Source organism: Elephas maximus, chromosome 3 (assembly GCF_024166365.1).
Source record: "Elephas maximus indicus isolate mEleMax1 chromosome 3, mEleMax1 primary haplotype, whole genome shotgun sequence".
In the NCBI taxonomy this organism is placed as follows: domain Eukaryota; kingdom Metazoa; phylum Chordata; class Mammalia; order Proboscidea; family Elephantidae; genus Elephas; species Elephas maximus.
Genome location: NC_064821.1, coordinates 148,002,132 through 148,023,195, shown reverse-complemented (window position 1 = coordinate 148,023,195; position 21,064 = coordinate 148,002,132). Strand labels below are relative to the sequence as shown.

The 21,064-nt window shown below is 45.3% G+C and overlaps 1 protein-coding gene across 1 annotated transcript in view; it reads right to left on the bottom strand.

The window, feature by feature from the left end:
- ABCA4 (ATP binding cassette subfamily A member 4) overlaps positions 1-18,271 on the bottom strand; it is a 176,256-nt gene extending 157,985 nt beyond the window's left edge. Inside the window, exons 1-4 of the mRNA XM_049879742.1 lie at positions 18,191-18,271; positions 9,095-9,188; positions 4,386-4,527; positions 1,623-1,762 (exon numbers count right to left, since the gene is read on the bottom strand). Coding sequence (XP_049735699.1) covers positions 1,623-1,762; positions 4,386-4,527; positions 9,095-9,188; positions 18,191-18,256 — 442 coding nt within the window. The 5' untranslated portion in view covers positions 18,257-18,271. The remainder of the gene's footprint in view (positions 1-1,622; positions 1,763-4,385; positions 4,528-9,094; positions 9,189-18,190) is intronic.
- Positions 18,272-21,064: the final 2,793 nt, after the last annotated feature.

The window sequence follows — 21,064 nt, the reverse complement described above, 5'->3', positions numbered from 1 at the left end:
ACTCATTGCTCCATTCCAGAGACTAATGCAGTGCCTGGCACACAGTATGCACTCACCAAAGGTCTGCTGAATGTTGAATGAGCCACAGGGTTGAAGAGCGCTGGGGCTGATTCACTCCATTCTCCTCCCTCACAGCTGGTCTTGGCAGAGACCTTTCTCCACCTCTCTGGAAACCTGAGCAGAGCCTGTTCTCTCTGCCCCTTTCAGCCCCGTGGTAGACCCCTCCCTCATTCCTGTCATCTTCTAAGGTCAACCCTAGAGTCTACTCTCCCCATTCCTCACACCCTACATCCAAGCTCTCATTCCTAGCAATATACATCTCTCAGCAGCTCCAAACTGCTTCCTCTGTAGCCTCTGAGCCCTATTCTACTGTGAACAACCTTTTCCCACTAGCAGCCTTTCATCAGTAGGACACTCTTTTAGTCCTCTGCAGAGGGTCCTACTGCACATGTGACCATCAACTATCCACTTATCCTTTAAAAGAAATGTTGTTGCTGTTACTGTTGTTGATTTCTGCTTGTTTCTTGTTTTCCCCCTGGAGAGCGGAGGCACGTGAGAGGGAGAACCTCCCTCCTTCTCATCACTGTTCCCGATTCCAAGTCGCTCTCTGACCCTCGTGATGATGGACCATTTCTCTCTGCCCCATCTCCTGCCTCCATCCTGCATAACCTCAGTATCCATGCGGTGACTCATCTAACAGGCTGGCCTCTCATTTCCTTCGCCTCACCCTTTCTAAAAGCCTTCACTTCTGCTCTACTTGAACCCCTTGGCCACACATGGGGGCTTGTTCCCACCTAGTACTGCCTGTCTTTGAAATCCTGAGTTTGGATATTTCACTTTCTGACCATAGCTACCAATTCTTCCTTCTTGCTCATTTTCTCAGTCTCTTACTCAGGCTCATTGAACCCACTGAGACCTCACTGAACTCATTGAACCCTCCTGCCTTTCCATTTTTTCCTAGCCCATCTGTCTTTCCAGCTTCTCTTCCATCCTATGGCAGCCTGGACCTGACAACCTGTAGTCTAATCACTGTCCTCAACCTCCTTGCCTCCTTGACCTCCTTGCAAGCCCTTACCCCACATCAACCCACGCTCTACCCTCTCTGCCTCAGTGCCTGGAACACTGAATATTACTAGAAAAAAATCATACAATTGCACGTATTTATGTCATGATAAACGTATGGTCTCCAACCTCCACTGGGTCCTTAAGATTACTTACCATTACTTCTACATGCTCCTGGTTAGATGTCTCTCTCTAAGACTCTGTGAAAGCTTTTCCACACCTTTACCTGTTCTTCAATCCTCACGTCTTGCTTCTAGCACTTAACCTAGCCTCATACTTCCAAGCACATAATCTTACTTGGCGTCGTTTTTCTATTTCTGTATTTAACTGAGATGAGATCTTTCCTTCCCTCCTGCCCAACTACCTACCTTCTAAACTGACCTGAAGGAAGAGACAACCTCACCAAGGTGAATCCTCACACCGCCTCTATGTCCCATCCCTTCCTGCCTTCTCTGGTATCTTTTCCCACCAAACACCCTAGTTGTTCCTATTTTCAGTCTTTCTGATGAGGGAGGCAAGAGGCGGATAAGTGACGGTTGAGTAAACAAGGCCCAGCTTACCTCCAATTCTCTCAGGGTGAGTCCGGAGCGTGTCCATGAATTGGGACAAGGTACGAAGCTCTGTCCAAACCTGACCAAGGTGCTGGCTCTCTGGTGCATTCATAAGGATTTCTTGAAAATCTCGATACACTCTTGCCAAACTGTAAGAAGGACAAAGCCTCATCAATAAAGAAATAGCTGTCATTTTTATAATAATAATAATACTTTGTGCTTTTTTTTTTTTTTAAAGACACCATGTGGTTGGCCTGGCTACTATATTATGTATCCTTATAGTACTTCTAAGGAAAAAGGAGAAAAAAATATTTTACTTCCTCATATATATAGGACAGCAGGAGGGGGAAAGGGAGTGATTTGTTCAGTCTTCCAGTTTTGGCAGGGCTGGGTCACCTCACAACCCACGCTCTGTGTGTCTCCTGTCCAGAGAAGGCTTAAACAGGAAGATATCAGTAGTAGACATTATTGGAGGTTCATCCCAGCCTTTGCTCTTTTCTCTGGGACCTGCCCTTTCACCCATTCATAGGGGTAGTCTCTGCCAGCTACGTGTAATCCATAACATCTCCCTACACACATACTCACACACACACGTATGCACTCACATTCATGCTCACACTCACACATATGTGCACACGCTCACACATGTGCACACACGTCAACACACCCCACATGTACGTGCACATGCCCACACACATTCACTCGTGTGCACACACACACTCACACATTCATACATGTGCACACACACACACTCACACATGCTCACACCTCTGCCACAGCTGATTGGACAAGGAGAATGAAGCTGGGCAAACCAGATTTGTTCTCCTGGGAGTTTGAGTGGGACTCAGAGATGCTCTCTTCGTTTCCCAAACACAGGTGCTGTGAACTGGGTGACCTGTGCCAGTCTGGGGTGTTGAGAAGCAGGGAGACTGGTCCACAGAGGGAGGCAAGGGGGGTGGATGCTCAGAGAGAGGCAGAGGCTGGACCCTGCAGGCCCAGATGGGAGAGAGTTGAGGGCACTGCCCTTTGCAGCTCCCCAGTTCTTGTCCCTACCCCTTCTGAGGTCTGCCTTAACGCCCTCGGCTTTGTGAGAAATCACACATTTTAGTATCCAAATCATACATTTCCCTCTGAGACTTAAGCTTGTTTAAATGGGGTTCTGTGCCTTGCAAGCAAAAGAATCCTAAATAAACCAATATTTCAATCATAAGGTATGAAACATGAAACCCAGGTTTCCTGGGTCAAGCACAGGTGGAGTCTGGGGTCCCCCTTCCCCCACATTTAACCTTCCTCAACTGTATTTATAAGCAGCACTGGAGCTGCATCTAGCCCCCACTGAGCTTTCTCCGAGGTTCCCCTGATCCCACCATGAGACCTTTTGGATTTTTCTGAATGGGTGGGTGTTTCTTTTCAGGGACTTCAAGGAGTTTCAAGTTGAAAGCATAGAATGTAGAGCTTCAAGGCTCCATCTGTGGCAATGTGAGCCCAGCTAAAATGTTACCTCCCTAACTCTTTCTCCTAAGAAGTGTTCCCTCTTCTGTGTTCCTATAATACAGAGGTCAGCAAACTCTTTGTAAACAGCCAGATAGTAAATATTACAGGCCTGCAGGCCATGTGGTGTCTGTCACAATAACTGAGCTCTGCAATGAAAGGGCAAAGGCATCCATAGGTTGTTCCCAGTGGCCACCTCTGAGCCTTAGGTGGTGACCCACCAAAAGTTCCTTTCTTTTAGTCTAAATGCAGATTTGTCCTGGATGAATTATACCTGGAGCTCCTCCAAGGAAAAAAATTGGAGTAACCAAATATCTCAGTAATCCACCTAATCTTGTATTTATACAAGTAGGATAAAGCCCCTGCCCTAAATAAGCCCTTATTGGCGACCCTTGTGTCAGGCTTTACCAGCTGTGGCTCAAGGTCAGCAGAGCAGGTGAAGGATGGCCCTATTCATGTTCAAGGACATGTTCAAGTACATACTCAATCACCTACTCCCAACTCCTGCTCTGAAGAGAAATTTCAAAGGTGGCATTGCTTCCCATGGGATTTGATTTGAAATTCAACTCAGGTCTGTTATCTATCTGGAGTCCACAAATCCTCTGAAATTATATGTAAATGTTTAATGCATGTGGCCAATTTCTTCAGGATAGTTTCCATCCGCTTCTCTGAATGATCTTCTGCCACAAAGGTTAAGAACCACTGCTCTCAAGCCATACCCTAAGATTTCGCCACCCCAGGGAGCTGATGGCAATTACAACAAAGTGTTTGGAATTTGTTTCTTCTTTCAAGAAGAAAAGCTTCATTTTGTAAACCTGATTTCATTCACCTGGTCAACATTCCCTGATATTTTTCTTAGCCCTTAGATGTCCAAGAAGGATTTTAAAGGAAGCAGAGACCTGTCAGGATTGACCTGGGGTGAAGGGTGAGGGGAATGAATTTTTCTCACCTAGTGACCCCATCCAAGCAAATGGATGCCCAGGGTGTGATGGACACATCTCAGTAGGAGGGATGCCACTAGAGTCCAGGCCACATCTTGGGGACATAAAGACCAAGAAGTTGTGTTCATGTGACCTTATTCTGAAGCTCTCCTACAAGTGCCCCCAAGAACTAACAGGATTTGCAGAAAGGAAACCTGCCATGCTCATAAGAGCTCAGGGGCTCAGCAGGCCACAAAAACACTCTTTCAGTGTATACACGCTTGCAGTGTGAACACAGTGTGTGAACACATGTGTTCTGGTGCATGATGGTCTCCGATCTGGTGGGAGTCTTAACACTTACATGGAGTTGTTATAGTTTGACACAATTCCAGGAGATTCTCCTGGGGTGGGGTTCTGAAAACAAGGATTGTTCACATTGCAGAAAATCCCCTGGAGCCACGGCAACATTCCTGCTGAGGGCATCGCCTTGTTGGGAAAATGGCCTTTAAGACAGGAAATGAAGACAAGAAGGAGTTAGTCATCGAAACCAAGCTGAATGCAGGCTCTAGGAGCTGGGGCCCCTACAGGAAGGAGCCTAGGCCCTTCTGGTGCTTTCCTTCATTCATAACATTTAAGAATCAGGAACATCTAGTATATTCCCTGTACTAGGTGCTGGAAACAATGTCTTTTCCCTCAAGCTCCTAGTCTAGTGGGGAGACTGGCAAATGTCCTAATGGAGGCATGGGCAGAGTAAGAGGGAAGAGTGGGAAACACATCATTCTGTGGTGGGGCACAGGGCAGCAGAATGCTATCTCAAGAAGGCTCTACAAGGTTGCTGATCCTTGAGGATCTATCTATTCCTTCAACAACTATGTACTGAACCCCTATCCGCAAACATGTAAGAGAGTTATAGGTTATGAGCTCCTTGTGGGTAAGGAAAAGAAGCAAAATTTGATGGAAAGGAAGCTGATTCAGAACTTGGGCCTTGAAAGTGATGAACAAGAGGGTAAGGAGCAAGGAAAGGGAAGTGAGCTGCTTGGCATAGCCCCTCAGATCTCCACATTCAGCTGCCTGGAGGGAGAAGATGTTGTCCTGGCCAGAAACCAGATCAAGGCTTTCCCAGAGGGTTATAACATAAAGAGTTACATACAAGGTTCACTCCAAGTCATAGAACATCTCTGATGTCCAAGAGATAATGTTTAATTAAGTGTGATTGTATAGCATCCCTTCTCCCCTTTTTTTCTCTGTTATTGTTATCAGGCACCTTCAAGTCAGTTCTGACTCACAGGGGTCCTATGTGCAACAATTAAACACTGCCCAGTCCTGGGACATTCTTACAACTGTTCCTATGTTTGAGCTCATTGTTGCAGCCACTGTGTCAACCCATCTCATTGAGCGTCTTCCTCTTTTTAACTGACCCTTGACTTTGCTAAGCATGATGCCCTTCTCCATGGACTGATTCCTCTTAATAACATGTACGAAGTAGGTGAGATGAAGTCTCGCCATCCTGGCTTCTAAGGAGCATTCTGGCTGTATTTCTTCCAAAACAGATTTGTTCGTTCTTTTGGCAGCCCATGGTATATTCAACATTGTTTGCCGACACCATAATTTAAAGGCATCAATTCTTCTTTGGTCTTCCTTATTCATTGTCCAGCTTTTGCATGCATATGAGGTGATTGAAAATACCATGGCTTAGGTCAGGATCACCTTAGCCTCAAAGTGACATTTTTGCTTTTTAACATTTTAAAGAGGTCTTTTGCAGCAGATTTCCTCAGTGCAATATGTTGTTTGATTTCTTGACTGCTGCTTCCATGAGCATTGATTGTGGATCCAAGAAAAATGAAATCCTTGAAAACTTCAATGTTTTCTCCATTTAACATGTTGCTTATTGGTCCAGTTTTGAGGATTTTTGTTTTCTTTATGTTGAGGTATAATCCATACTGAAGGCTGTGGTCTTTGATCTTCATCAGTAAGTACTTGAAGTCCTCTTCACTTTTAGCAAGGCTGTGTCATCTGCATATCACAGGTTGTTAAGAAGCGTTCTTCTTCATAGAGTCCAGCTTCTCGGAATAGTTGCTCAGCCTACAGATTGAATAAGTATGGTGAAAGCACTCAACCCTGATGCCCACCTTTTTTTATTTTAAACCACGCGGTATCCCCTCATTCTGTTCAAATGACTGCCTCTTGGTCTATGTACAGTTTCTGCATGAGCACAATTAAGTATTCTGGAATTCCCATTCTTCTCAATGTTATCCATAATTTGTTATGATCCACACAGTCCAATGCCTTTGCATAGTCAATAAAACACACATCAGCATCTTTCTGGTATTCTCTGCTTTCAGACAAGATCCACCTGACATCAGCAATGACATCCCTCATTCCACATCCTCTTCTGAATCCGCCTTGAATTTCTGGTAATTCCCTGTCAACGTACTGCTGCAATCGCTTTTGAATTATCTTCAGATGATTTTACTTGAGTGTAATATTAATGATACTGTTCGATAATTTTCAACTTTCTTTGGAATGAACACGAATATGGATCTCTTCCTATTGGTTGGCAAATTTCTTGGCATAGATGAGTGACCACTTCCAGCATTGCATCCGTTTATTGAAACATTTCAACTGGTATTCTGTCAATTCCTGAGACCCTGTGTTTTGTCAATGCCTTCAGTGCAGCTTTACTTCTTTCTTCAGTACCGTTGGTTCCTGATTATATGCTGCTTCCGGAAATGGGTGGTTGTCAACAAATTCTTTTTGGTACAATGACTCTGTGTATTCCTTCCATCTGCTTTTAATGCTTCCTGCGTTGTTCAATATTTTGCCCGTAGAATCCTTTAATATTGCAACTCGAGGGGTGATTTTTTTCTTCAGTTCTTTCAGCTTGAGAAACGCTGAGCGTGTTCTCCCCTTTTGGTTTTCTAGCTCCAGTCTTTGCACATTTCATTATGATACTTCACTTTGTCTTCTCCTGCTGCCTTTTGAAACCTTTTATTCAACGCTTTTACTTCATCATTTCTTCCTTTTGCTTTAGCTACTCTACATTCAAAAGCAATTTTCAGAGTCTCTTCTGATATTCACTTTTTTTCTTTATCTTTTCTTTTTATTGACCGTTTGCTTTCTTCATGTATGATGTCATCCCACAACTCCTCTGGGTGGTCCTTAGTGTTCAGTGCATCAAGTCTATTCCTGAGATGTTCTCTAAATTCAGTTGGGACATACTCTAGGTTGAACTTTGACTCTCGTGGACTTGTTTTAATTTTCTTCAGGTTCAACTTAAATTTGCACAGGAGCAATTAGTGGTCTGTTCGGCAGTCAGTCCCTGGCATTGTTCTGACTGATTATGTTGAGCTTTTCCATTGTTTCTTTCCGGAGATGTAGTTGATTTGATTCTTTCCGTCTGGCTAGGTTCACGTGTATAGTTGCCATTTATGTTGTTGAAAAAAGGTATTTCCAATGAATAGGTCACTGCTCTTGCAAAATTTTATCATGCTATCTCTAGTGTCATTTCTATCACCAAGGCCATATTTTCCAACTATTGATGATTCGTTTCTAACTTTTGCATTCCAATCACCAGTAATTATCAATGCATCTTGACTGCATGTTTGATCAATTTCAGACTGCAGAAGTTGGTAAAAATCATCAAATTCTTCATCTTTGGCATTAGTGATTGGTGCATAATTTGAATATTTGTATTAACTGGTCTTCTTTGTACGCGTGTGGTTATTATCCTATAACTGACACCATTGTACTTCAGGATAGATCTTGAAATGTACTTTTTGACAATGAATGCAATGCCATTCCTTTTCAATTTGTTATTCCCAGCATAGTAGAGCATATGATTATTCAATTCAAAATGGCCAATTCCAGTCCATTTCAGCTCACTAATGCCTAGGATACTGATCTTTTTGTGTTTCATTTCATTTTTGACGACTCCCAATTTTCCTAGATTCATACTTCCTACATTCCAGGTTCCAATTATTAATGGATGTTTGCAGCTGTTTCTTCTTATTTTGAGTCATGCCACATCAGCAAATGAAGGTCTCAAAAGCTTTACTCCATCCATGTCGTTAAGGTCGATTCTGCTTTGAGGAGGCAGCTCTTTCCCAGTTGTAGCGGTTAAGAGCTTGGCTACTAATGAAGACGTCGCCAGTTCCAATCCACCAGCTGCTCCTTGGAAGACCCTGTGAAGCAGTTCTACTCTGTCTTATAGGGTGACTGGGAGTCAGAATTGTCTCTATGGCAACAGTTTTGGGTTTGGTTTTCCAGCACGAGGGGCTTCTCTTCTGGCACCATATCAGACAGTGTTCTGCTGCTATTCATAAGGTTTTAACTGGCCAATTTTTTCAGAAGTAGATTGCCAGGTCCTTCTTCCTAGTCTGCCTTAGTCTGGAAGCTCTGCAGAAACCTGTCCACCATGGGAGACCCTGCTGGTACTTGAAATACTGGTGGCATAGCTTCCAGCATCACGGCAACATGCAAGCTACCGCAGTGCGAGACACAGACTGATGGTTGCTGCCTTTTTTCCCTAGCACCATGTATTTGGTCTCCAAAATATTTTAGATACCTTATTTATAATGTGATCTCTTTGAAACTAGTAAGAGTTTTTGTTTTGTTTTGTTTTAGGTGCTGTCTAGCCAATTTTCAGCTCATAGCAACCCCACCGTGACAGAGTAGAACTGCCCCATAGGGTTTTTGAGGCTGTGATATATACAGGAGAAGATCACCAAGTCTTTCTCCCATGAAGTACCTGGGTGGGTTCGAACTGCCAACCTTTCAGTTAGCTTAACCATTGCACCACCAGGGCTCCTTGAATTCAGGTACAGAAAAAAATAAAAAAACAAAAAGCGATTTCACAATCCTTCAGTAACCACACATAAGAGTTTGCACAGACCGCACAGGATTAAAATATTAGATGTAGTATAACATTGATAAATCTCTGTTTTATGCACAGTAGACATGAAATGATGATAAGCAGATCAGAGCCTGGCTCCCCGCAACTCTCAAGACCTTCCAAAACTAAAGACTGAGTGTCTCCTTGGTACTTGCCAAGGCTACCCCCATAATGCTTACATTCGTGTTGGCTGTAGAGCGGGTTGGCATTCCTTAACCAGATCAAGACCAGAAATAAAGATAAAGGCCACAAAAGTTCCACAATAAAGCGAATCTGGAAAAACAAACAAAAAGAGATAAAGACCAGGGATGCTAAGAGATTACAGGAAGCAACCAGCACAGACACAATTCATCTATGCAGTAGGACTGTGTTGTGGCATATTTACTTAAAGAACTTCCTTCTTTTATCCCTCCTCCCCCACTACTTCTATCCTGAAATATTAGACTAACCAGACTTTGTGTCCGTCTGGGTTCTACTCCAGAGACCTGGTGGTTCAGGTCAGCAGTTCGAATCCACCAGTTGTTCCTTGGAAACCCAATTGGGGCAATTCTACCCTGTCCTATGGGTAGCTATGAGTTGGAATCTACTTAATAGTGATGGGTTTGGGTTCTACTCTGCATTTATTTTAGCACGGGATTTTGGTAAAGGATCATCAAGACCATCTACTTCAATGCTTTTCAGACATTACTGTGTACATGCTTCACCTGGGTACCTTGTCAAAATGCAGATTCTGATTCTGTAAGGCCCCACCCGATTTTGCATTTCTAACAAACTCCCAGCTAAAAAACCGCGGCTGTCAAGTCAATTCCAACTCATAGTGACCCCATAGGACAGAGTAGAACTGCCCCATAGAGTTTCCAAGGAGCGCCCGGTGAATTCGAACTGCCAACCTTCTGGTTAGTAGCCGTAGCACTTAACCACTATGCCACCAAGGCTTCTGGGCTCATGCTACTGTTAGCAAAGGTTGGAACTTCTCATTCTGCTGGTAAGGAAACAGAGGCCCCGAGAGGGCAAGTGACCTGTGCAGTGCCACATCAGCCGAGACAGCATCAGGCCCGAATAGAAGCCACCTGTCTCCAGAACTGGTATTCCTTCTAGCCTGCCTGGCCCACAGTAGACCTTCCAGACTGGTCAATGAATGAATTAATGAATGAACAAATGAATGGATGGACAATCAATGACTCTTTGAATACTGTGAGCCATAGCAAGTCAACTGAAATCTGGGTTACCAACATTTTTTCCTTTAACAATTTCTCATGGCTTAAAGAACAAAGCAGGGTGTATTGCCAGGGGTTTTTCCAACACTGAAAGAGACTGCTGATATCAACATATAGTTGAAAATTGGTATTTAAATTAGGTTCAATTTAGAGTTTAGGAACTCTTGATTCCACAGGAAGAAGAACCAGTTGGTTGTTGCAGGCACACTTTCTGGTATTAGACACTACGGTGTGGGATTGGAGGGGTGGGGTTATGGGGCAAGTATAGGAGGCAAGATGGGCTATGAGTTGGAGAATGTAATACTTCTTCTCCCGAGCCCCCACTCCAGATACTTTAGGAAGGAAACTCATAATGCCTACAGGAGAACTTAAGCAGCTAGATAGGAATAGAAATCTGAGTATTTATAGATCAGCTAGGGACTATTTGCCTGGTCTTTAACCCTTCTTTGTTTCTTACAGAGAAATGTACATCAAGCTCTTAGCAAAATGGTGGACACTATAGCAGGTACTTCATAAGTATTCCTTTCCAGCTAGTAAGGACAAACCATGTTCTTAAAAAAAAAAAAAGCGGTCTGCTGACAACTGAATCGTTATTACAAACAGAAAATAAACTGGTGGGGGAATAGGATAATACATTGAAGAAAAAGCAAAAAAACGGTAGGGGGAGGTGGTAATTATGTAGCAGTAACGTTTTACAAGGAGTCCTAGGGTGGCGCTAATGGTTAAGAGCTCGACTACTAGCCAAAATGGTGGTGGTTTGAACGGACCCAGAGGTGCCTCGGAAGACTGGCCTGAATCTGGTCACAGCCTTGAAAACCCTGTGGAGCAGTTCTACTCTGGACACAGGGGGTCACCATGGGCCAGAATCAACTCAACAAACTGACAAACTTTTTACAAAATGTTGTACTCAAAATATGTCTAGGGAGATGTATTAGAGGAAACACATGAATATGAAAAGAAAAAATAGCAGATTTTTGTCATCAGCCTCATTTTTCAGGTCTCCCCCTACACATTCTCCCACAAGATGGCAAAACACCAGTAGTGGGCAATTTCCCCCAGTGTTAACAGGACTGACCCCAGACATACTTGGTAGCCGTTGGAATGTTGGCAGTTACTCCCAGGATATGCAAATCAAGGGGGGAGGGGCTGGCCCTCTTCCCCTGTGAACCCCGTCTCAAGGTTAACACCATGCCTCAGGGAGGTCATTCCTTTTCCCTAGGCCATGGTGGCAGCTATTCCCATAGCAGCCTGCACTCCCTGTCTTATCACTTGTCTAACTTCAGGGTGCTCCTTCTTCACGTAAGTGCACCCCTCGCTGAGCAGGGACCATGTCTGTCCTAGTCACTACTGTAAGTCCAGCACCCAGCTATGACAGCCTGGCTCATAATAAGTGTTCAATAAATACTCGTGGAATGAGTGAGCCTTTGTCAAAACAGGTCTGGGAGTCTCCTCCCAGACAGATGGGGGAGCCACTAAGGCTCAGGGTGCCAACTGTCTTCCGATTTAACAAACTGCACCCCCAGGGGCACGCACACTGACTTCACTCCTTCCATTCCAGATCCACCAGCCTGTGGATAAAGTGGAGGAGCAAGTTCAACAAGACAGCCATGTGAGTGAATAGGCACAAGTGATGAAACAGGAAATTAGACAACTTGTCCAGATCCTACATGTCTGACTTCTCTTTAAGACAGTTGCTTGCAAGGTTGGCATTCTAACAAGTTAAGTCATCTGCCTTCCATGTAGCAATGTCTATCTGGGAGCAGTCTGGTATGTTAGACACTGAAGCTGATTTGGGAGTGGAAAGATCTGGATTAAAAACTACTTTCGGGCTTGCTTAACCTCTGAGTCCCAGTTTTCTCATCTGTGGAATGGGGCTGCTATTTTGTCCCACAGTACAGACTGAGGGTTAAGAGTATTTTTCTCTGGAGCCAAGTGACTTGGGTTCCTATCTAGCTCTGCACTCTATTAGCTATATGGCTTTGGGTAATTCGCTCAATCTTTCCATGGCCTCAGGTTCTCATCTGTAAAATTGGGGTGATACCAGGACCTATTTCCCAGGATAATCAAGAGGTTGAAATGAGCTCACCAAGTAAAATACTTAGAGCAGCTTCTGGCACAAAGTAACACTCAATAAATATAAGCCATTTATTATTGCCTCACAGGGTTGTTACAAGGTCACGGTAACACTGTGGGTGACCACGTTTTGTAAATCAAGGAGATAAAATTAAACCTATCTACAGCCTTTTAGGCCTGCCCTCTACTTGTATTCATGTTTTCCCCCTTTCTGGATTCAGGGTTGCTCAGTTGCCAATTTGGAAATGTGGGGCTTCCTGAGAAATTAACTACACACTGTTCCCTTCTTTATATGCGAAGTGGGGCCTGGACCACTGGGCCATAAGAGAGATCAGCCAGCCTTGCCTACCTGTCCCATGGACGAAATTCACAGACCCAAGCTAGTACATGTCATCCATCTTTGAAATGCTAGTCACACACTCTCATCCATTCACCCACCCGTCCGTCCATACATCCATTCATCCATCTATGAAGTGTCTACTGTATGCAAGGCATTGTGGTTTTAAAGTCCTCCCTATCAACAGGAGGCAGGCTCAGAGCTGTCCTCTCTCCCTTTGTTCTTTGCCTGGCCCTGGGACTAGTACAGGTGTTTCTCTTCACCCACCGTATCTCTGAATTAGAGCTGCCCCTCAAATTATCACCTTTGTCAGCCTAGGTCAGCAGTTCTCAGGTGGCTGCTTGCTGGAAGCCTCCAGGGAGCCCATGCTCAATTATATCAGAATCCCTGGGCGTGGCACAGCAGTATTTTTTTTTTTTTTGAACACTTCTCAGGTAATTTGGATATGAAGCCCAGGCTGAGAACCACTGGCCTAGGTAAACTTTGAAAAACATGTGTTGTGAGGTTGATATTATTGTTCTCACTCTGTGAGTGAGCATTTGTTTTGGAGGGGCTGCATTTCACACTTCACTCCCCACACAAAGACCGCAGGCAACTCTTTCCCAGCCCAGGGGTCCTCATGACAACCTCCTCTCCCTCCCCTAGAATCATGTTCAGCACCCCCACCCCACAGTGGCATCCTCGTTCTTGATGCTCAGCTGTGCACAGGCGTACCCTAGGGAGAAATTCCACAGCGTAATTAAAAGCATGTTTTCTGAGCGGCTCTGGCTCCCCCCGCCCCTTCCCTTTAAACATGTCTGTAACTTTAATTAAGCCCAGCCGAGGCTCAGAAGGGGCCAGTGGAAATTTTTTTCCAAACTGGTATTTCCTTGTTCTCTCTCTTTTTTCGCTTCCCCTCCTCCCCTTTACCACTCAGTCTGCATGGGGGAGGAAGGGTTGCAGGGCAGGGCAAAGTCAGTGCCTGTTGTTTTAAAACCTGACCAGTTAGATTTTCTTCCTCCCACTCTGTTTTCAATTTAAAAGTGGGAGGGGGAGGGGTAGTCAAGGCTTGAAATGAGCAAATGATTCTCTCTTCCGCGCTAGGAACCCAGACAGCATTCTTAGTCTGGGAGAATAGAACCCAGAACCTATTTCCCCAGCCTCGCCCACTCACTGTCTTCTCATCCTGTCTAATTCTGTCACATTGGGCCTGGGACTAAAGGCCACGGCTCTGCCAGGTACCCGAGTGTTGGGTTGAGGAAATGATGAGCCCCCTACTCTCGTGAGTCCTCAAGCCTCCCCACATACCCTGCCCAGAAACAGAAGCTGAGATCAGGGGTTGATGCCAAGGGTCCCTGGATTGTGAGCTCTCAGGGACAACACACTCCTAATGCTCTTGGTAAACCCTCCTGACACAGCCCCTGACCAATAGCAGATACGGATGAATGTGTACTCAAAGGAAACCCTGGTGGTATAGTGGTTAAGGGCTACGGCTGCTAACCAAAAGGTCAGCAGTTCAAATCCACTAGGCATTCCTCGGAAACCCTATGGGGCAGTTCTATCCTGTCCTATAGGACGATGAGTCAGAGTCAACTCGACAACAACAGGTTTGGTTTGTGTGTGTGTCTGTATGTGTGTGTGTACTCAAAGGAGCCCTGGTAGTGCAATGATTAAGTGCTCAGTTGCTGATGAAAAGGTCAGCAGTTTGAACCCATAAGCCACTCCATGGGAGAAAGATATGGCAGTCTGCTTCCGTAAAGATTAACCTTTTGCTTTCGAGTTGATTCCAACTCATATAGGACAGAGTGGAACTGTCCACCAGGGCACCTCCATAAAGATTACAGCCTGGGAAACCCTGTGGGGTACTTCTACCCTGTCGTACAGGGTTGATATGAGTCAGAATTGCCTGAAAGGCAACGAGTTTGCGTTATTTTATGTGTGGGTACTTGCTGCTTACACTGGAGAAGGCTGTCATTAGGAATGCATGTTCTAGGGATGATGTCCTTAGGAAGTCCTCTCTCTCCCTCTCCAATCCCGGTTTCTCTTCTGACCTCCCACAGCTCATCCCAGCCCCTGCTTCCCTCTACTCCACTGTCGCACACATTATTCTGCTCAGTAATTGTACACGGCCTCGCTCAGGAGCGCAGGGGCTGCGTCTTACTCACCTTGGCGGACAGCCACCCTACAGCCCAGTTTGCCAGGACCAATACTGGTTTCCATTTATTGTCCCAGGGCAAAAATTAATTCGTTGTTGTTGTTAGCTACCACAATTATTAATAGTGCTCCCTTTTCATTTCAAAACTGCCCTAGTCTGGATGGGGTAAATTATGTGCTCACTGTATCTTTGTAGTCTCCATGACCAGCCTAACAGATAGGGCTTAAGACATGGAGGCAGCATGGTATAAGGACCCTGTCTGCTTGCCCAGGACTCGGATGGCTTTGCTTTGAATCCCAGGTCCAACCTCGTCAGTCACTAACCCTTCTCTTATCTTCAACTACCCCGTCTATACCTGAGGGAATAATGGTGTCTCTCTAATGAAACTGTTGGAATTGATGTGAGGGTTAAATGAGAAAATACACTTAATCCACTGCCAGGCACTTAGCGATACTTGATAAATGTCAACACATGACAGAAGAAGAAAGAACAGAGGCAAGAGAAGCAGAGATCTGAAGATTTTCATCTTATGCCCTTAGAAATTGGGAGAGAAGGAGAAGGGACATTTGGTGTCTGCTTTTATTCTTGCTCCATTCACGATAGTAAATACCTGAGACCAGGGAAGTTTGAAAAATCAAAACTCTAGAAGATGAAATATGGACTGGGTGATTTTGACTTTTCTTTGAGTCACTATAGAGGTAGAAGTTTCTGGAAGAACCAGAAGCAGCATACACAGGGAGCCCCAGACCCCTCACAGAGCTGCTGGGGGCAGTAGGGGCTGCCTCCATCTTACCCAGACATCCTGGAAATTCCCAGAATGTGGTAGCAGTGTGGAAGCTGTCTGGAGGCACACAGACAGAAAGATTAATTTCCGGGCATTGGGAATGGCATCAAATGAATGTAAAATACCCTGGGGCGGAGGTTCTCAGTCTAAAAGGCCCCATTTCGTTGCAGAGGGGTCACAATGTGCTCCCCCAAGCCTCCAAGCCTCTTTTCACAACATGGACAACAGGGCAAGTGTGGCGAGGACAGAGACTCTGAATGGGGGACACCTACCAATGGCAGGGAAAGGAAGTCGAATCAAACCTTGTCTTTGAAAACAGGGGTTTTCTCTAGACCAGCAACATGCTTATAACAGAAACAGAGTCGTTTTGGGCCAGTAGCTACAGTCCCCAGGTAGGTGTTTTGAGGGCCATGAAGAGCACATTGAGAGAAAAATGAACTGAGAATATTAATTTCTTATGGGAAAGAGAGAGAAAGCAATCGCATACTGGATTTTTCTTGGCATTTCGTAGACGGTAAGCATCATGGCAGTGGGGACTGATGGTTTTACCACTGTATGCTCAGCACCTGGCACAGTGCCTGGCGATTAATAAGTATCTGGTGACTGAAGAAATGAATGAACAACTTCAATAATGAGCCTTGTTTAAAATATTGTCATTTTAGAAGGGAAGCGCCAAGGAAAAAAAAAGGGGCTCGAGTCTCTGATTACTGTTAGCACTTGGCAACAAATACCTTGAAAGCTGGTTTGAAAATCACACCAGCTTTGACAAAGGAAAGCAGCCTGAGGACAATGGTGTTTCTCACAGACAAGCGGGCTTTCACCTAGATTCCCCCTTCTGGCCTCCCTATGCCCTCTCCAAGCCACACACTGTGGAAAGAACCATCCGTGTGTATGGTTGGATCGTGTCCCTTGATACTTCCTTTTTGTGCCCATTATTAAGCTATTGTCTCTCAGCTCCAAACCTCCCAGTCAGTCCATGGCCCCTTCTTTGAGCTCAGAGACTCCAGCACCAGCCTCATAGAGCTTTTTCCTTAGAGGTCCGAGATTCAGCTCCAAGCCTTGCTAAGTGCAGCCCAGGCCCTTGCTTGCTTGTTCAACCACCGGTTTACCAGTTGCCGTCTAGTCGATTTCGCCTCATAGTGACCCTATGTGTATCAGAGTAGACCTGTGCTCCATAGGGTATTCAGTGGCTGATTTTTTGGAAGCATATCACCAGGCCTTTGTCCTGAGGTTCCTCTGGGTGGACTTGAACTTCCAACCTTCCATTTAGCAGCCAAGCACATTTAACCCTTTGCACCACGAGGGACTCCATGCTCATTGAAAGGCCTCAGTAAATGTCCGTGATGGTTGATGATGGATTGCCTCTCAATGAATCTAAGATGTCCTCTATTGTCAGATGCACTGTTATTTTCTTCACCACAAAGAAAAAAATGTGCCTAGTTAAACTGTGACTCAATTGTGAGGTGCACCCTAATTTCAGAGATGTTAAAATGTGAAAAAGAGTGTGGAACATAGACTCTGTTGGTATCACTGAGCTGGGAAGCTCTTCAGAGACGTTGCTGTTTTCCTTTGAGCCTCTTCTCCAGGGCTTAGGGTACTTCCCACTACACAGCATGGACGCTCAAGGGTGCAGTAAATTGGATTGGCAGAGGAATGATACAGGCAGTGGTATGGATTGAATTGTGTCCCCCCAAAATATGTATTGGAATACTAATCCCTATACCTGTGGATAAGGAGCGCTGGTGGCAGAATGGTTAAATACTCAGCTGCTAACCGAAAAGCCAGCAGTTCAAACCCACCAGTAGCTCCACAGGAGAAAAGACCTGGTGATCTGCTTCCGTCAAGATTACAGCCTAGGAAACTCTATGGGGCAGTTCTACTCTGACTTATAGGGCACTGTTGGCTGGAATCAACTCACAGCACACAACATGCCTGTGAATAAAATTCCATTTGGGAAGAGAGTTTCTTCCTTGTTATGTTAATGAAGCCGTATCAGTGTAGGGTATATCTTAAATCAATCACATTTGAGATAGGAAAGAGCAGATTATGCACAGAAGCAAGCAAGCAGAGACAGGGAAGATACATACCACATGAAGACCACCAAGGAACTGAGGAACGGAAGCTGAAAAGACAAAAGGACCTTCCCCCAGAGCCAATAGAGAGAGAGAGCCTTCTCCTAGAACCAGTGCCCTGGATTCAGACTTTCTAGCCTCCTAAACTGTGAGAAAATACATTTCAGTTCATGACACCCACCCGCATGTGGTATTGTGCCAGTCAAATCCACTGCTCTCTTAAGCATTCGTGCTGTGCCACTAAGACCTGAAGAAGAAACTCAAAGGAAAACAAGAATGACCTTGAAGAGCTTTCCACCTCAATGACACCATGTTTCATTGATTCTACAGTGCACATTTTAACATCTCTGAAATTGGGACGCATCTCAGATAACTAAGACAGGCAGACAATGGGTCACTCAGGGCAGGCGAAAGAAGATTATAATGTGGACACGCAGGACCATGGGTGGACAGTGTTCATCTCAGGACAGAAAGGCATGGCCGCCTGTGACGAGCACTTGTCAAGAGGCTCAGGGAACCACAGCCAGACAGCTAAAGGCTACTTCAGTCCTAAATGTAAACAAGCCCACTGGCTCCTCCCCTCCACCCACCCACCACTTCTCTTTCAGACTACAGGGCAGTAAAAAAGACCCAGAAATAGCAAATGTGTGCCTGTTACCTTTTGCCTTTTCCGCAGGGTCCAGTTCTTCCAGAGCAGAAGCTGTATCTGTCTGGTGAAGCCCATGCTGGCCACTACGTAAAGACCAGGAGGTCACTCCAGAGCCGTTGTCCGTGGCTGAGGCTCAGGGACAGCAATGGACATAAATGCCACCCAGGGCACCTCCAGCTCAGGCTGCTGAGTCCTTCTGTTGGTAATTAAAGGCCACTTTCCCCCTTCAAAGCATAATCCTTTTTAATTACACATAAGCTCTTGAGTCGGAATCGACTCGACGGCAGCGGGTTTTGGTTTGGAAGCTCATCGTCAGAGAGAAGCCAAACACTGCGTTGGCTCTTTTTTAAAGAAGAAAAACTGAGTGAAAAAGGTGGCTGGGCCCTAAGGGAATTGAGGTGGGGGCATTTAACAACAAACCAGGCCCTTTAGGTTCCTCTTCCATCAAAGGGGCTCCTAAGAGGGGTGGCTTTGGAAATCCCTGACCTTTATGTTTGGGCAAAACCTCTGCATAATTGTAGGCTGGACGTTTGTCCTTAGTAGCAGCCTGATGTGAGCTGGCAGCCAGGGCTGACTGCCCCTCTGAGTCTAATTAACTCACTGGCCAGATCTGAATGATACCACCCTTTTTTAGCCATTTATCTCACTGTGTATGATTTCAGGCCAGCAATTTGGGTAAATGATTTTTATCTATTGTGCTAAAATTGATTGACTAGTTGTGGCTGCTTGGAGCTGTGCTGAAAAAACACTGTCTTAATCATCTAGTGCTGCTGTAACAGAAATACCACAAGTGGATGGCTTTAATAAAGTTTATTCTCTCACAGTCCAGTAGGCTAGAAGTCCAAATTCAGGGCACTGGCTCCCGGGGAAGGCTTTATCTTTCTGTCGGCCTTCTCATCAATCTTCCCCTGGACTAGAAGCTTTGGCATGCAGGGACCTCCCCCTGCCCCCCCAACCCCAGGTCCAAAGGGCGTGCTCTGCTCCCAGCCCTGCTTTCTTGCTGGTATGAAGTCCTGTTCCCACCCCCACCCCCCCCCATCTCTCTGTTCTCTTCTATATCTCAAGAGATTGCCTCAAAACACAATCCGATCTTGGAGATTGAGTCCTGCCTCACTAACACAACTGCGGCCCATCCTCCCTCATTAACATCATAGAGGCAGGATTTACAACATATAGGCAAATCACACAATACCGGGAATCATGGCCCAGCCAAACTGATACACACATTTTTGGAGGAACATAATTTAATCCATGACAGGGAATCAGAAAGGAAAGACTGCTTGGAGGTGGCGGCATTCAAGATAGACTTTGATGAATTACAAAATAGTATTTTATAGTACTTTTACAGTGTACACACTTTTTTTTTTTTTTTGCATGTTTTCTCATTTTATTCATACTACAGTTTATGAGGTAGGTATTTGTTCTATTTTATTGATGAGGAAACTGAGCCAAGTGGGATTAAGTGCTTGGCTCAGGGTCACACATGATAAAGCTGGATTCTTGAATAAGTCATTTCAACTCTATGCAAAGACAGGGAGGCAGGGATAGTTTATAACTGCCTGGGAAGCCGCAAGAAGTGACGCATGGCTGGAGTGAAGGGTGTGGACCAAGGAACGCTGGGAGCAGAGGGTTAGAACAGGAAACAGGATCATACTAAAATCTTGATAATGATTATTGACTCAATCGAGATTTACTGAACACCTATGAAGTGATCTCTGAGTGACCCACAGGTGCAGGGCACCACCAAACAGAAGCAAGCTCTGTGCAGGATCGTTAAGTCCCTGTTGACAAGCTAAAGAGTATGAGTTTTATCATGCAGCAGGCTATGAAGGGGTTAATGCAATGGCGACAGTGATTAGTCAGTTCACTGGCTGCAGTGTGCAGTAGGCTAGGAGGAAGCAGAGGCCCTGAGCAAGGACATCAACAACCACATGGAGGGAACAAGTGGGATTATTTGAGTTTGAGTGAGAAGAAGGAAGGAGACACAGCAGGGGTGGGTGGCTTACTGCGAGTGGGTGGTGAAGAAGAGGGAGAAGGCAGCTAGAATGATTTGTGGCCTGGGTGGCTGGATAGCAAGATGGTGGTGCTCACCACTGATCGGGAAACGCCAGAGGGGGCTTAACAGGGGACTATAGGGTCACTGGAAACCCTGGTGGGGTAGTGGTTAAGTGCTATGGCTGCTAACCAAAAGGTCGGCAGTTCAAATCTCCAGTCGCTTCTTGAAAACTCTAGGGGGCAGTTCTACTCTGTCCTATCGGGTCGCTATGAGTCGGAATCAACTCCACGGCAGTGGGGTTTTGGGTATAGGGTCACTATGAGTCGGAATCAACTCAACGGCAGTGGGTTTAGAAGGGAGTGGGAGAGGGAGGGGAGGGCAGGTTGCATTTAGATACGTTGAGTTTGAAGTCCCTATGATGACACCTGGGAACCTGGTGGTGCAGTGGTTAAGTGCTCTCCTGCTAACCAAAAGGTCAGTGGTCCAAACCCACCAGCCGCTCCATGGAAGAAAGATGTGGCAGCCTCCTTCTGTAAAGATTACAGCCTTGGAAACCCTACGGGAAAGTTCTACTTTGTTCTGTAGGGTCTCTATGAGTGCGAATTGACTCAATGGCAACGGATTGTTTTTATTTTTATTTTTTTCTGCTGCAGAAGACTTCTTTTTTTTAAAATTGTTTTTTCTTTAAATTAATTTTTATTGTGCTTTAAGTGAAAGTTTACAAATCAGGTCAGTCTCTCACACAAGAATTTACAAACACCTTGCTAATACACCCCTAATTGATCTCCCTCTAATGAGGTAGCACAGATCTTCCCTCCACTCTTTCTCCTCATATCCATTCAGGAAGCTTCTGGCCCCCTCTGCCCTCTCATCTCCCCTCCAGACAG